General features: G+C 48.9%; 3 protein-coding genes across 8 annotated transcripts in view; 2 read left to right on the top strand and 1 right to left on the bottom strand.

The window, feature by feature from the left end:
• Positions 1-1,272: 1,272 nt before the first annotated feature.
• LOC125953249 (uncharacterized) lies at positions 1,273-7,919 on the top strand. The gene is made up of 11 exons (XM_049682702.1): positions 1,273-2,035; positions 2,114-2,635; positions 2,697-3,074; positions 3,137-3,470; positions 3,536-3,711; positions 4,140-4,380; positions 4,824-5,209; positions 6,271-6,786; positions 6,859-7,233; positions 7,302-7,629; positions 7,702-7,919. Exons 1-11 carry the CDS (start codon positions 1,679-1,681, stop codon positions 7,884-7,886), a joined length of 3,798 nt encoding a protein of 1,265 aa, XP_049538659.1. The 5' UTR covers positions 1,273-1,678; the 3' UTR covers positions 7,887-7,919.
• A 599-nt stretch (positions 7,920-8,518) lies between these two features.
• LOC125956077 (GPI mannosyltransferase 4) lies at positions 8,519-10,971 on the top strand. Its single transcript, XM_049687592.1, has 3 exons — positions 8,519-8,700; positions 8,772-9,711; positions 9,782-10,971. The coding sequence occupies exons 1-3, from the start codon at positions 8,556-8,558 to the stop codon at positions 10,722-10,724; spliced, it is 2,028 nt and encodes a 675-aa protein (XP_049543549.1). The 5' UTR covers positions 8,519-8,555; the 3' UTR covers positions 10,725-10,971.
• A 432-nt stretch (positions 10,972-11,403) lies between these two features.
• Positions 11,404-12,640, bottom strand: part of LOC125956108 (single-stranded DNA-binding protein 3) — a 41,307-nt gene continuing 40,070 nt past the window's right edge. For all 6 annotated transcript variants that reach the window (XM_049687665.1, XM_049687666.1, XM_049687667.1 and 3 more), the window contains one exon: positions 11,404-12,640. This exon is cut by the window's right edge and continues 1,760 nt beyond it. The gene's annotated coding sequence lies outside the window, so the exon portion shown is untranslated.

The following is a 12,640-nucleotide window of genomic DNA, read 5'->3' as shown; positions in this document are numbered from 1 at the left end:
CAACATACACGACGTGTAAATTATGATTCTTTCGAAAAATACCCACTATTAACAACTGCTATCACGTGAGTGTTGTTTTGTTCACGGGATTAAGACTTCAAAACATAAATTAAGGTATTATCAGAGGGATGAGGAGGCATTTTATGCAATAGACTTTTGTTTATCATTTCAGAAGTGTTTTCCAATCCCTCCCCGTCCTTCTAAGTATCCTTATTTTCGTTTTAAAGTTTTCCTCACCGTCAACCAAAGCTCTTGTAGAACGGTGTTGCGCTTCAGCATCGAGTATAGCGGAGCTAGCAGCTGCTGGTTGGACGCAGTGTTCCAGCTTAAGCGCATGCTCCCATCGCTTTTCCATTTTGTCGGAATACAATGAATAGAGTTGAAATTATTACAATTAATTCCATGAGAAACGCTCCACATGATCATCGTTGCGCATGCTTTGTTTACCAACAAAGCGACCATGCTGTGAAAGAACGGCAGAGCGTAATATGATTATCTCTCTCACTCCAGTGGTTTAAACATGCGCTATGTTGTTCATACATTTAGTACGTTTGGGACGAAACAGCTGATCGATAAGTGAGCCCTTTCTCTTTCTTTTCTAGCTACATCTCTTTCTGTCATGTTGAATTTTATCGTTTTAGGAACGTATACAAGGGTGGGTTGAAAAGTCGGCGATAATTAAAATGAACTTTCGCCCGAAAAAAACGATAAAAAGTTCACGGGGGCTATTCTTCCGTTTTGCCGAAATATTCTGTTAAAATAAATATAACCTTTTTTTTATTCATCGAAAGAAGGCAGTGATACTAAATCAACTAAATTTGCATATGGAACTAGTTTTAAAAAATTGCTTTTGTTCTGCTTGACCCACTTACGAGTTGCGGTCGCTAGAGGTCGCTGCTGTTCATTGTCGACATTCGACATACTCGAGTGCAAAGAAGATTTGAAAAAAACACATTTTTACTCGTCTTTTTTCACAATAAATTGTGCACGCAGTTCATTCAACCAACCATTTCGTCCACCTGTCCGCCTATTTATGTATTTATTCCAAACCCACCCCCAAGATAAAACCCTCACCTTCGTAGTTCGCACGTGATCAAACAAACGATCGTCGCCGTAAAAAACCGCCACCATCGTGTTTGCACGACAAAAAAGGTAGCCAACGAAAAAACAGGTTTCCCGAATTTGTGCCAGTTACGACCTGCCCTGGCTCACGCGCATCAACCAACACCACCGAAAGTGATCGTGCAAAAACTGCCTCTCAAATGATCATCGTTAAGATGGATGGCATCATAGTGTCGCGGTGAACATTAGAGAAACGAGGCGAGCAAACTCCCGCAGTGCTTATCAGGGTCTACGCGGTTGCGATTTGCATACCGGTGAGAATACGGTACGTCGGTAATAAAAGTGTCGGTACGCAGGATCCTATCACAACGAGTGAATTGATATCGCAGGAAGGAGGTGGTCTTCGCGGACTGGATTGTATCGGTGCCGGTTGATTGATTGGCAGCGTGTTATCTCTGTACAGGCCTATATATAGGCTTAACCAATTTGTCACCATCATCGTCATCGTCGACCCGATATATTGCACGCATTATAAGTTCTTATCTCGGTTTTATCTTTCGCGTTACCGCTGAGCAGCGCCGTTCAACGGTCATTCCGTGGTAACCCTCGACGAGAGATGGCGTCGACAGTGGTTTGGTTGGGTCTGCTAGCGTGCTTCTGGTGTGGCCTCTCGCTACCGACCGATGGGGCAACCGTACAGATCCGTAATCTCGGATCCGTGTCCGGATCGGAGACCGTCACTGCAAGAACGGAGCAGCAAGTGTTACAGTTCTTCAACATACCGTACGCGGAACCACCAGTTGGACAGCGACGTTTCCGGGAACCCATCCCGTTGGCACCCTGGAGTGGAGTGAAAGATGTTTCAAGTCCAGGGCGATCCTGTCCCCAGCCGGGAATAACGGATAAGCTACCACCGGCAGAGCTCACCGCTGCGATCGAGGATTGTCTTTCGCTTTCGGTTTACACGAAGAACGTAAGTAACGGTCTCGTTTGCCCTTCCTGTTAAAGCGCTTTGAAGCGATGCTCAGATAATGGCCGTTTGTTCGTACAGATAACAGCGAAGCGTCCGGTAATGGTCTACGTTCACGGTGGTTCGTTCTACCTTGGCAAAGCGGCCGATCATCCACCGAACTATCTGCTGGAGCGTGACATCGTGTTGGTGGCCATCCAGTACCGACTCGGTGCCCTTGGGTTCCTCTCAACAATGACCACGACCATCCCGGGCAATGCGGCCATGCTGGACATTTTGCTTGCCCTCCAGTGGGTTCAGGATCACATTGCAGACTTCGGTGGTGATCCAAGCCATGTAACGATCTTCGGTCAGTCGGCCGGTGCCGGAGCGATCAGTGCGTTGCTGTACAGTCCACGCACGACGCCGCAGCTCTTTCAACAGGCGATCTTACAGTCCGGTGGCTCGACCGCTTCCTGGACCATCGATCCGAATCCACTGGATAATGCGAAAGAGATCGCACGGTATGCGGGTTGCGATACGGTGCGACCGATCGAGGATATCGAAAAGTGTCTTCAGGAGCTACCGGTCGTTAAGCTACTCCAGGCACTCGATAAGCATTCGGTAACCAGCGCTCTAGGGCTTATAAATGATTTGTAGAGTAACGCGATGCTCCTCTTTCCAGCTCGATCGAATGCAGTATCAGGGCATCAACAATATCGGCGGCTGCGGTATGGTCGTTGGAGGACCATCAAACTTCCTGCCAGCGGCACCGTTCGATCTCATCCGAGCCGGAAAAGTGCGCAAAGACATTCGGCTAATGGCCGGTGTAACGAAGCAAGACGGATCGTTTATGCTAACGGGCGTGTACGATATGCTGCTCGGAATGGGAGTGATCGAGAACCGGACGTTCAACCAGTTCGATCTGATCGACACCGTCAACCGGATCTTCGGTATCGATGAACACGGTGGAGCGCTGGCAGGATATGAAGTGGAATCCCTCTTTAGCGAGCAGGATCTGGCGAGTGGAAACTTTACTCGGCTTATCGATGGACTCATCGATGTAGGTTCCGATCAAACGCGTGTCGAGGATCATGATCGCACTGAAATCTCTCCTTCCTCCAGATCGCAGGTACTATCGTCATCAAGGCGCCAGTGTTGCGAGATGTCCAGGCCAATGTGCGCTACAGCGAACAGCCAACGTTTCTGTACAGCTTCGATTACCGGGGCCAGCACACTCGATTCGGTTACGGTGCACCAACGGAACATTATCCCTTCACCGGTGGTGCCCATCATTCCGACGATAATCTCTACCTGTTCCCGTATCCACCGGAATCTTCCAACCTGAACGCAGCCGACACGGAAATGTCGGAAACGATGGTGGATCTGTGGACCTCTTTCGCCCTCACCGGAGTTCCATCGTCTTCCCGCGGTGTGCCAACATGGCCACCGGTAACAGGTGTGTATCGGTGCGCGTCTTCATATCTTTATTGTTACAAAGCTTTAACCGCTCTCCCCGCATAGGACCTACCGGACCGTACCTTCATATCAACAAACCGGCCACGGTCGGCACAAACTTCTACGATGAGTATACTGCCACCGTTCATCAACGTTCGGCCGCCGGTAAGGCACTGGCACCGGCGAGTGGTACAGTTTGCGCCTTCATATCGGTGCTGCTCTTATCGATTATACGCACCTCAGCATAAATCATCGTTCGCTGATAAGACAGCAGGCACGATCAATCGCAAATTAATGTATCTTTAACTGTCTCAATCAATTACATTCGACCATAAATAACTTTAAAGGAATCCAGTGGTAAATGGCACCAAATGAGTCACGGAGAATGGCGGGTTGTAGTGATCGTACAGGTGGAGCAATATGCACTCAATAAAATTATCAATATAGTCTATATGTGTAACAAGGTCTAGTAGCCTGGCCACGCATAACGCGCTAGCTGTTGAATCAAAGTGATCCTAGGGTTTTTTGGGCCATCTGTTTAACAACAATCACCGGCATGTTCTTAGAGTGTTCCATTTGTGGCGGTTTGCTGCAGGACGACGTAGTCCTTAGCCATTGCGCTCGTCTTTATCACACCGTTTGCCTGACGGCCTTTTTCCGACATATGAAGAAACCGTGCCCATCGTGCGAAATAGAAACCATTCCCAGTCAGATGCAAGCCTCCCGAGTCTACCTGAACTTTGCCGATTGCGAGGAGGAGGACGAGGATGAGGAGTATCTGTGGCAAACGTTCGGTGAATTGACGAAGATGGAGAAGAAAATGCGCACCTACGCTGGCATGCAGGGGATCATGAAGTATTACCGAAGCAACGAAGGGGTACTGGAATCGTTGAGCGTGTTAAAGGTGAACAGTGCGAAGCGGGCACGTTATGCCAATGATGGAGATTAAGAAACCAAAATTGTGTTAAATGGTTTTCGATAAAACTTGTGAGAAATTCAATGTGAAATCTCAAAATAATGTTACCCTATTTCCATGGGTTGCTAGATAGTGGTGCTATCCCGTGTGCAGTAACATTCATAAGCAGGCTTTCAGGCACGTCTGCATATCAATCAAATGCTGATTGATGCGCTATCATCCGAACGTGAAATCGGCATCCGTGCGAATCCTGCGCGTCATAACGGCGCACATTGGTACGCGACGCGTAGCTATTTATGCAGTTTATATCAAGATGGCACGCGTTATCATGCTGCCATGCTGGTACGCCGGTATCGTGACACGACATCTCTCAAGTGGGAAGATAGGGTAGTGCCAGCGTTCGGTAAAAGGAACCTCGTGCCATCATCGCCCTATCAGTACCTCGTGGAACACAACACGGCACAATGCAGCTCAATCGCAGTTTCCGCATTCCAATTGTGGTCGCAATTTTACCTCTCTTGGCTGAATTGGTTATAGCACAAAATCGTGAAAATCCGCTTGTCGCGATCGAAGGGTTGGGGCTGGTACAAGGTACCATCGGTTACGGTGCCTGGACGGCCCGTCCTTTTAATCAGTTCTTCAACATTAAGTACGCAGTACCACCGATCGGACCGCTCCGGTTTCTTGCACCGGTTCGCGTTAGCCCATGGCCAGGTGTGATGAACGCGTCCGCTCCCGGGCGGCCCTGTCCACAGCTTGGTCGGAACATCTCGGATGGCCCATTAGCCGAAGACTGTCTGTCGCTGTCCGTCTTCACGCAGAACGTAAGTATTGCCTCCGAGAGCATGTACGTCATCATCCCGATGGCCTCTCTGCTCTCTGGTTCTAAATTGTTGGCCCTGGACTGGAGGTCTGATGACCGTGATTCATTGATGCAAGTCACATGTTCCCATTACGTCGAGAGGCAAGCAACGCCTACTAGCACTCGATTACTCAATTCACTGTCAACTAAACATCGATCCGGCAAGATGGTTAATCGATCCGTCTGACGGAGGAATCATATCGGAGGAATCAGTCGTAACGGAGGAATCATATCGGGACTCCACGGTGGACATACTCTTCACTCTCCCCGCCCCTATCTATTTCTATCCATCGAACATCGTTTATCGTCATTCCTGTCCATCCGTGACGTTCGATGGCCAATGAGCAGCAAGACAAATTCCTGGAGCTAGAGCTGAGGTTATAAAAAGGACCTCCACCTGTCCCCGGGCTTGATCAGTCAGTGATTGTAGTGCACGGTGTGCAGACCACATCGCCATCCTCCCACCAAACACCAGAAAAAGATTTCAGTGAAATGTGCTCAAAGTGGACCATTATCGGGCAGCTCTCCGTGGTGCTGTGGCTGATATCGCTAGAGTTCGGTGTTAGCGGTCAGCAGAACACCCCGATCGTGGTGATTGATGGACTCGGTTCGGTACAAGGTGCGCGTGGCCGCACAGCGTGGACGGATCGGGAGATATCCAAGTTCCACAACATACGCTACGCTGAGGCACCGGTCGGGCAGCAGCGGTTCCGCGCTCCGATAGCCGTTCGACCGTGGAGCGGTGTGTTCAATGCTGCTCTACCCGGCCGCCCCTGTCCACAGTTGCGACAGAACAACGTCACCTCGGGCGACATGGTTACGTCCGAGGACTGCCTCACCCTCTCCGTGTACACGCACAGTGTGAGTACGAGACTAGAGGCGCGTGTGCTTTGACTAGAGATAACCAGAAACCAGACCATAGAGCAGAGAGACATACGAGAGTTCTAGCCGTAGCTCCGAACAATTCCTTCGCAATATTTTATCAGCGCTCGTAATCTTTGAACTTGATCTTACTTCCTGCAGACGACTGACAGCCGACCGGTGATGGTGTACATACATGGCGGGGCATTTTCAGAGGGTGGTGCCTCTGATTACGGACCAGAGTATCTGCTCGAGAAGGACATCGTGCTCGTAGTCATCCAGTATCGGTTAGGGCCGCTTGGATTTCTCTCAACCGGTACAGCCAACATTCCGGGCAATGCCGGTATGCTCGATATGATCATGGCACTCGAGTGGGTTTCGCAGAATATACGGTTCTTCGGGGGTGATAGTTCGCAGGTGACCGTGTTTGGCGAGTCTGCTGGTGGTGCGGCCGTATCGGCACTGCTTTACAGTCCCCTGGTGCGCGATACACTGTTCAGCCGTGCGATCATTCAGTCCGGTTCCATCTTTGCCCCTTGGGCCACCTGTCGATCACCGAAGGAAGGAGCGATGGACATCGCACGGCGCGTCGGGTGCGATCGTCCAGCGGAATCGATGGAGGATTGTCTCCGTTCCGTGTCCGCTCTTTCGCTGATGCAGGCCTACAACGATCACAAGGTAAGCTGTGTGGGTGTGTGTGTGCGTGTTGGCGATTAGCAACCATTGACTTTACTGCAATTAACATTCCAGAACGCACAGTTCAACATTACGGGCTATCCGGACGTTGCAGGCGCGTGCATCGTGATTGGTGAAGCTTCGCCGTTTATGCCAAAACACCCGAAAACATTCGCTCGGAACGCGATCAGCCATGTTGAGCTGATAGCTGGCACTACCTCGCAGGAGGGGCTGATGTTCTGGGAAGCCGTCTATCGGTACGGACTGTCCTATGATCCGGCCAACATCAGGACATCCTGGGAACTGTTCCAGCTCGTCGAAACCATCAACGAACGGTTCGGTTCAATGTCGTACGATGGTGCCAGTACCTGGTATCAGCTGTTCAACAGCTTCCTCACGACCGAAATCGATCGAGCCAACTTCACCGAACTGCTACCAGCATTGGTTGATGTACGGACCAAACCGCGAAGATGGAACTTATTAGCAGCTTATAGGGACCTCCTCTTTTTCGTCTGCAGATCTGCGGTAACTTGGCCATCAAAGCCCCGGTAATGCAGGATGTGACACGCTTTGCACACGCAAACGTAGGACAAGTGTATCTGTACAGTTTCGACTACAGTGGCACCCCTTCGATTTACAACTTCTCGGCCAATCAGGACCTTCAGTATCCATATCCAAACAACTCTTTCCATGCGGAAGATCTGTTCTATCTGTTTCCACTAGGTCAGCGGCTCAATCAGCAAGACACCGAGATGGCCAAGATGATGGTCGACCTATGGACATCGTTTGCCACGCGTGGAGTACCCACAGCACCCCAGCTGACTCATAGTTGGGGTCCCGTAACACGTAAGGCCCGTGCTCGCGTAGCCTTGATGCATAGTTGAATGTTTAGCTGTTATCTTTTTCTGTTTACGACAGACTTCAATGGCCCGTATCTGAAAATAGATCACACGAGTGTAGAACGGAACAACTACTTCAACGAATTTACCGCTACCATCGATAAAGCCAGGCAGCATCGTTCAGCTGCATCCCGTGACGTGCTGTCCAGCATTCTTATCGTGTTAACCATGTTTTACAGTGCGGCTAGAGCCGTTATCGCCTAATAATAAAATAAATGAAATAAAGTATTATTAACGAAAAAAATCCGCCATTCAAAACCACGCACCAGTAACGACCTATTCAAAAATGGGGGTTTTCTTTTGCTGCGTGGATCATATGCTGCATGGGCGTTCTTCTTCTTATCTTCTTCTCCACTGTTTACGCCTTTTTGTTGTTGTTAAAATCTATAAAAAAAATCCCGGTTCCCCTTTGCAAAAAGTAGTGAATTCTTATCACTTACGGGCTGTTTCGTGCACGATAAGAGCAAACTCAACTAGTCTGCAACTCGCGCCGTCGTTCTAGTTTGAGAAGTAGGTCAGGAAAGGGTAAGAGACAACATTTACCCGCAATCATCCACGGCTGAGGTCCGGAACCGAAAATCAACCGCTGATCGACAACCGCTTCTTCTAGTCACCATCTTCGTAAAGCCTTTTGTTATACAGTTTACCTACCAAATGGAACGAAAAGATTGTGTCTAATCATAACAACTAACATCAGGAAAATCCGTATCTGTGCAGTAAGTATCCTCCACCGAAGTAGTTATCAGACTGTCTAATAATCCTGATGTTCTTGTTTTGAACCCAGAAATAGCTATCAGGAAACCGCGCAAAGTTTTTTCTTTGCCTAAAAATTCGATCTACGCCGGCGCCCACTCCAAGAGGCCTAAAAATAATATGCAATTCAAAACCATCAAACCAAAGGATCCATCGCTCGTGTCTTACTTCATCCTGTGCTTCCTGCGCATTGTGCTCGTATTTGTGCCGCAGCTCGGCTACCTCCATCCGGACGAGTTTTTCCAATCGGTGGAGATCATCGCAGGTGAGAATAGCCTGGACTGGCCACATCACCGGTGCCATAAGCTAATCCGTTTCCTGCGCTTCACTTTGTAGGCGATGAGTATGGACTGGAGGTGACACGATCATGGGAGTTTAACAGCACTTTTCCGGTGCGCTCGATGGCGGTCTCCTACCTGGGGCTCAAGATTCCGTTCTCCTGCTTGCGCTTTCTGTCTATGTACACCAACTACTTTCTCGGCCTTAACCTGCGCGGTAGCTACGTAACGCTCGTCTTTCCCCGCCTGCTAATGGTGACGCTTTCGTTCGTGAATGACTGGAGCGTCTATCGCATCTGTCGTTCGTACGGGCTGCAATACCAGTTTCGCCTACTGACGCTCGCCAGCTCGTACGTGATGCTGGTGTACGCAACGCACACGTTCTCCAATTCGATCGAGATGGCACTGTGCTCGCTGCTGCTGTACATCGTGAGCGATTGCATGATCCATTCCAACACTATTATCTACCAGCGGGAATTTCTAGAGGAAAAGTATCGTGCCGCTCAGCGCACGGTCGAAAAGGTCCGTTTCTACAAGCTCAAGATGTCGCTACCTTCACACTCCCTCAACCATTGCTTCGTAATGGCAACGCTGTGCGTGGTAGGGGTGTTTAACCGGCCAACGTTCCTACTGTTCGGTATGCCACTCGTCTTTCACTGGCTGCTACGTGGAATGGGAACGCGGACAGTATCGTTTACTGATTTCAATATGCGCATCTTCATCTTCGTACTGTCTGCCTTACCGGCACTGATCGTGTGTATCCTGATCGATTCCATCTACTACGGCTACCTAACGCTGGCTGAGCTGGAACGGCAAGACATTGGAATCAATAACTTTGTCGTCACGCCAGTCAACTTTATCCGGTACAACATTGTATCGGAAAACACCGGCCAGCATGGTGTGCATCCGTTTTACACGCACCTGCTCGTAAACATTCCGCTTCTTTACAATGTGCTCGGAGTGATTGCCATCCTGTCGCTGCTTCTTATGATCTATCGGTAAGTTTCTCTCGCGAGCGTGCCCTGTTGTTCTCCCCTATGGTTCCTCATGCCAAGGATTTCATTGCAGCTTCGCCGCCAACGAGTACACCAGCTTGCCCAGGGCGCAATCCTTCGTCGGACTGATGCTGTCGGCCATATTCTTTCCCATCATCTGCCTTTCGCTGATTAACCATCAAGAGGCACGCTTCTTGATACCGATTACCGTGCCACTGGTGCTACTGCATGCACCTAAGCTGCAGGCTGGCCTTGCTGCGAGCTATCCATTCAAAGCGCCGTCCAGGTTGAAAGACTTCCTCTACCACAACGTGCTCGGTCCTTCGGTTAGTCCAAAGTATCTGCTGAAGCTGTGGTACACCGCCAACGTGGTGCTGACACTGTTTTACGGTTTTCTGCACCAGGGCGGGGTCTATCAGATGGCCGATTACTTTAGCCGTCAGGTGGACGTCCGTTCGGCCGACGTCCATCTGCATGTTGTCACGAGCCACATCTACAGTATGCCTCAGTGCTTTCTCGGTCTGCCGAGCACGGAAACCCTGCTCATTAGCCCAGATAGTGGGCAAAAGTATCGCCGGAAGAAGCAGTTCTTTCTGTACGAGTATGGTTCGCTCGACCTGGAGCAACTGTACCGGAAGTTGAAGCTGCTCGTCGATGTCTGCGAGATGCGTTCGATCAGTGCAGGGCAACGCTACCGTTTGTATCTGGCCATTCCGTCCAGCCTGTCCGAGCAGTTGAACGATATCTTCCAGAACCGTACCAGCGCACTCATCAAGCACAGTCAGGTGCGGGCCTTCTATCCGCACCTTTCTACGGAAGCGATGCCGAAGGTTTTCGGTCAGCATCCATGCGGCATCAATACGGATGTGGACGAGCTCGATGAAACCTGTCCGATCTATGCGCGCGACGATGAGCAGAATCCTTTCGGGGTGACCCGGATGCTGAAGCAGTTCTCCTCGGTGGTGCACCAGTTCGGTTTGATTCTGTACCGCATTGAGGTACGGCGTATCAAATAGCAGCGAACCAAACCAGCCAAGTTTGTCGGAACCATCATCCGGAAAGAGAGTGAGATGACGACGACGACCTGGGTTTGGAGTGATACACGAAGCTAGTCATTAGCAGTTTAGTTAGGAATTTGTTCACAGTTCCACACACATAATTACGCACACGCGCGCGCCATCATTCCAAATGCACTTAAAAGACGAGAGTGTCGTACAAAGACTTATTTTTTTATTTAATAAAACTCAAATGCTTGCAGTGAATACCAATAACTCGCGTGTGTTGAATTTCGTTTGCTGAAAAGACTTAGCGCGGTAGGTATCAGGTTGCCACTGCCTCCTCAGTTAAAGTCATTTTTCAGCGAATTGTTCCAATGGTTGTAACTCTGAAATAATAAAAAGGTTCAGGAAGGTTTTATTGGGCTACTCAATGTGGCGCCTGCTGTGTTTTTGTTAAGGATGTATCATGCTGAAGCGCAAGCGGTTAGCGTGACTCGCGCTGCACAGCGGAAGAAACACACACCAGGTGGACGATATAGGATTCAAAATAAAATGTTTATTTCTTACATTTTTTTTTCTTCCTCTCGTTTGTTTTTGCTTCTTGCTGTTGGTTGGTTTTTCTTTTCATCATTCGGTATTCTTCTTTTCCCCCATTACACCACCGCAACCCGGTTTGTCCCCCTCCCTCCCTCTCCCCGACCCAAAAATTGCATTCGAATGCCTCTCGTCTTTTCTTCTTCTTCACCTGCACTGTGTTCGTAGTACCTTGCGTCCTTGTTTCCCGATTCGCAAACATTTTGCGAGTGTAGCGGGCATACATGTATATATATATATGGATGATCTCGCATGGACACCGGAAGCGACGCACGCTACATGCTCCTCACTTTATCCTTTATCTTTGCTGCGTTGCTACGCCCCGCGAGTCTCTCTTTCACCGGTTCTTCCATACCATTCGGTTCCCATATGTGCCTGCGCTTACGTTCCTTAACCGCTGTGCCCTTATTAACCCCCGGGGCACTAAAGAGCTTTATTATAATTTAATTTTTTATGCTACTCTTTCAACATGTTCTACACAGACCATTCTCCAACGCCCTTGTGTTTGGTGACGTTGGTCGGTAGTCTCCTGCTATCCCTCGTTTGTGAATCCACTAATTCTCTCGTACACACTCACACACATTCCCTCTCTTTCTATTTTTCTCGAGGTTTTTTTCATTTTCTCTCTCTCTCTCTTTCGTCCTATTCAATTGTTTTTCTTTTGTTTCTTTAGCAAATAAATTAAACTACTTCCATTGGTTTGATGTTTGCTTGTGGATTTGTGTGTTTGTATAGTGTCTCTCTGGGTGTTCTGTTCTGGGTGTGATAAGTGAGTGTGGTTCATAATAGATTCCAGTAGTGTTTTTTTCACAATTCTTTACACATTCTCTTATGCTTGCCTTTTGCGTTTGTGTTTCTTTATATACGTTAAAAGATTCCCTTTGAACCACTCCCCATACTTCCAAAGATGTCCCGTTTCTCTCTCTTTCTCTCTCTTTTACTACCGTGGTGATTAGTTGCTGAATTGATTGCATTACAGAAAAGAAGACTTTCCCTCCTTTCTACCACCATTTACAGAGTTTGTCCTTGATTCTTTGCCTCTATACGAACCCTCCCGCTCGCTTGTTCAGGTTAAAAGGAAAAGGAACCGAACGAAATGACCATTAAAATTTTGCATAAAAAGTCACCTCTTTCGCAACAGACGATGCGGGAACAACACGGGTGATTCTTTTGATCACCGCGAGCCCAACATGTGTCAATTGCGCTCGGCCGGCCTACTTTTCATTATTCAACATTTCATTTCTTTGGATGCTGATATCGCTCCGGTGAAGCATGTTTCGATTTCGCTCGGTTACCCGGTTCTCCTGCGGGGCAGGTCCAGCTAACCGCCATTGATAATA

Source organism: Anopheles darlingi, chromosome 3 (genome assembly GCF_943734745.1).
Source record: "Anopheles darlingi chromosome 3, idAnoDarlMG_H_01, whole genome shotgun sequence".
NCBI classification, from domain to species: Eukaryota; Metazoa; Arthropoda; class Insecta; order Diptera; family Culicidae; genus Anopheles; species Anopheles darlingi.
Note: the sequence above shows the minus strand (reverse complement) of the source record. Positions and strands in the feature narration are given on the sequence as shown.

Coding starts and splice junctions, on each gene's coding strand:
- LOC125953249 (XM_049682702.1), top strand. CDS start 1,679: ATGGCGTCGACAGTGGTTTGGTTGGGTCTGCTAGCGTGCTTCTGGTGT. Junction 2,636..2,696: donor AGGCACTCGATAAGCATTCG/GTAACCAGCGCT, acceptor TCCTCTTTCCAG/CTCGATCGAATGCAGTATCA. Junction 6,787..6,858: donor AGGCCTACAACGATCACAAG/GTAAGCTGTGTG, acceptor TTAACATTCCAG/AACGCACAGTTCAACATTAC.
- LOC125956077 (XM_049687592.1), top strand. CDS start 8,556: ATGCAATTCAAAACCATCAAACCAAAGGATCCATCGCTCGTGTCTTAC. Junction 8,701..8,771: donor ATCGGTGGAGATCATCGCAG/GTGAGAATAGCC, acceptor TTCACTTTGTAG/GCGATGAGTATGGACTGGAG. Junction 9,712..9,781: donor CTGCTTCTTATGATCTATCG/GTAAGTTTCTCT, acceptor ATTTCATTGCAG/CTTCGCCGCCAACGAGTACA.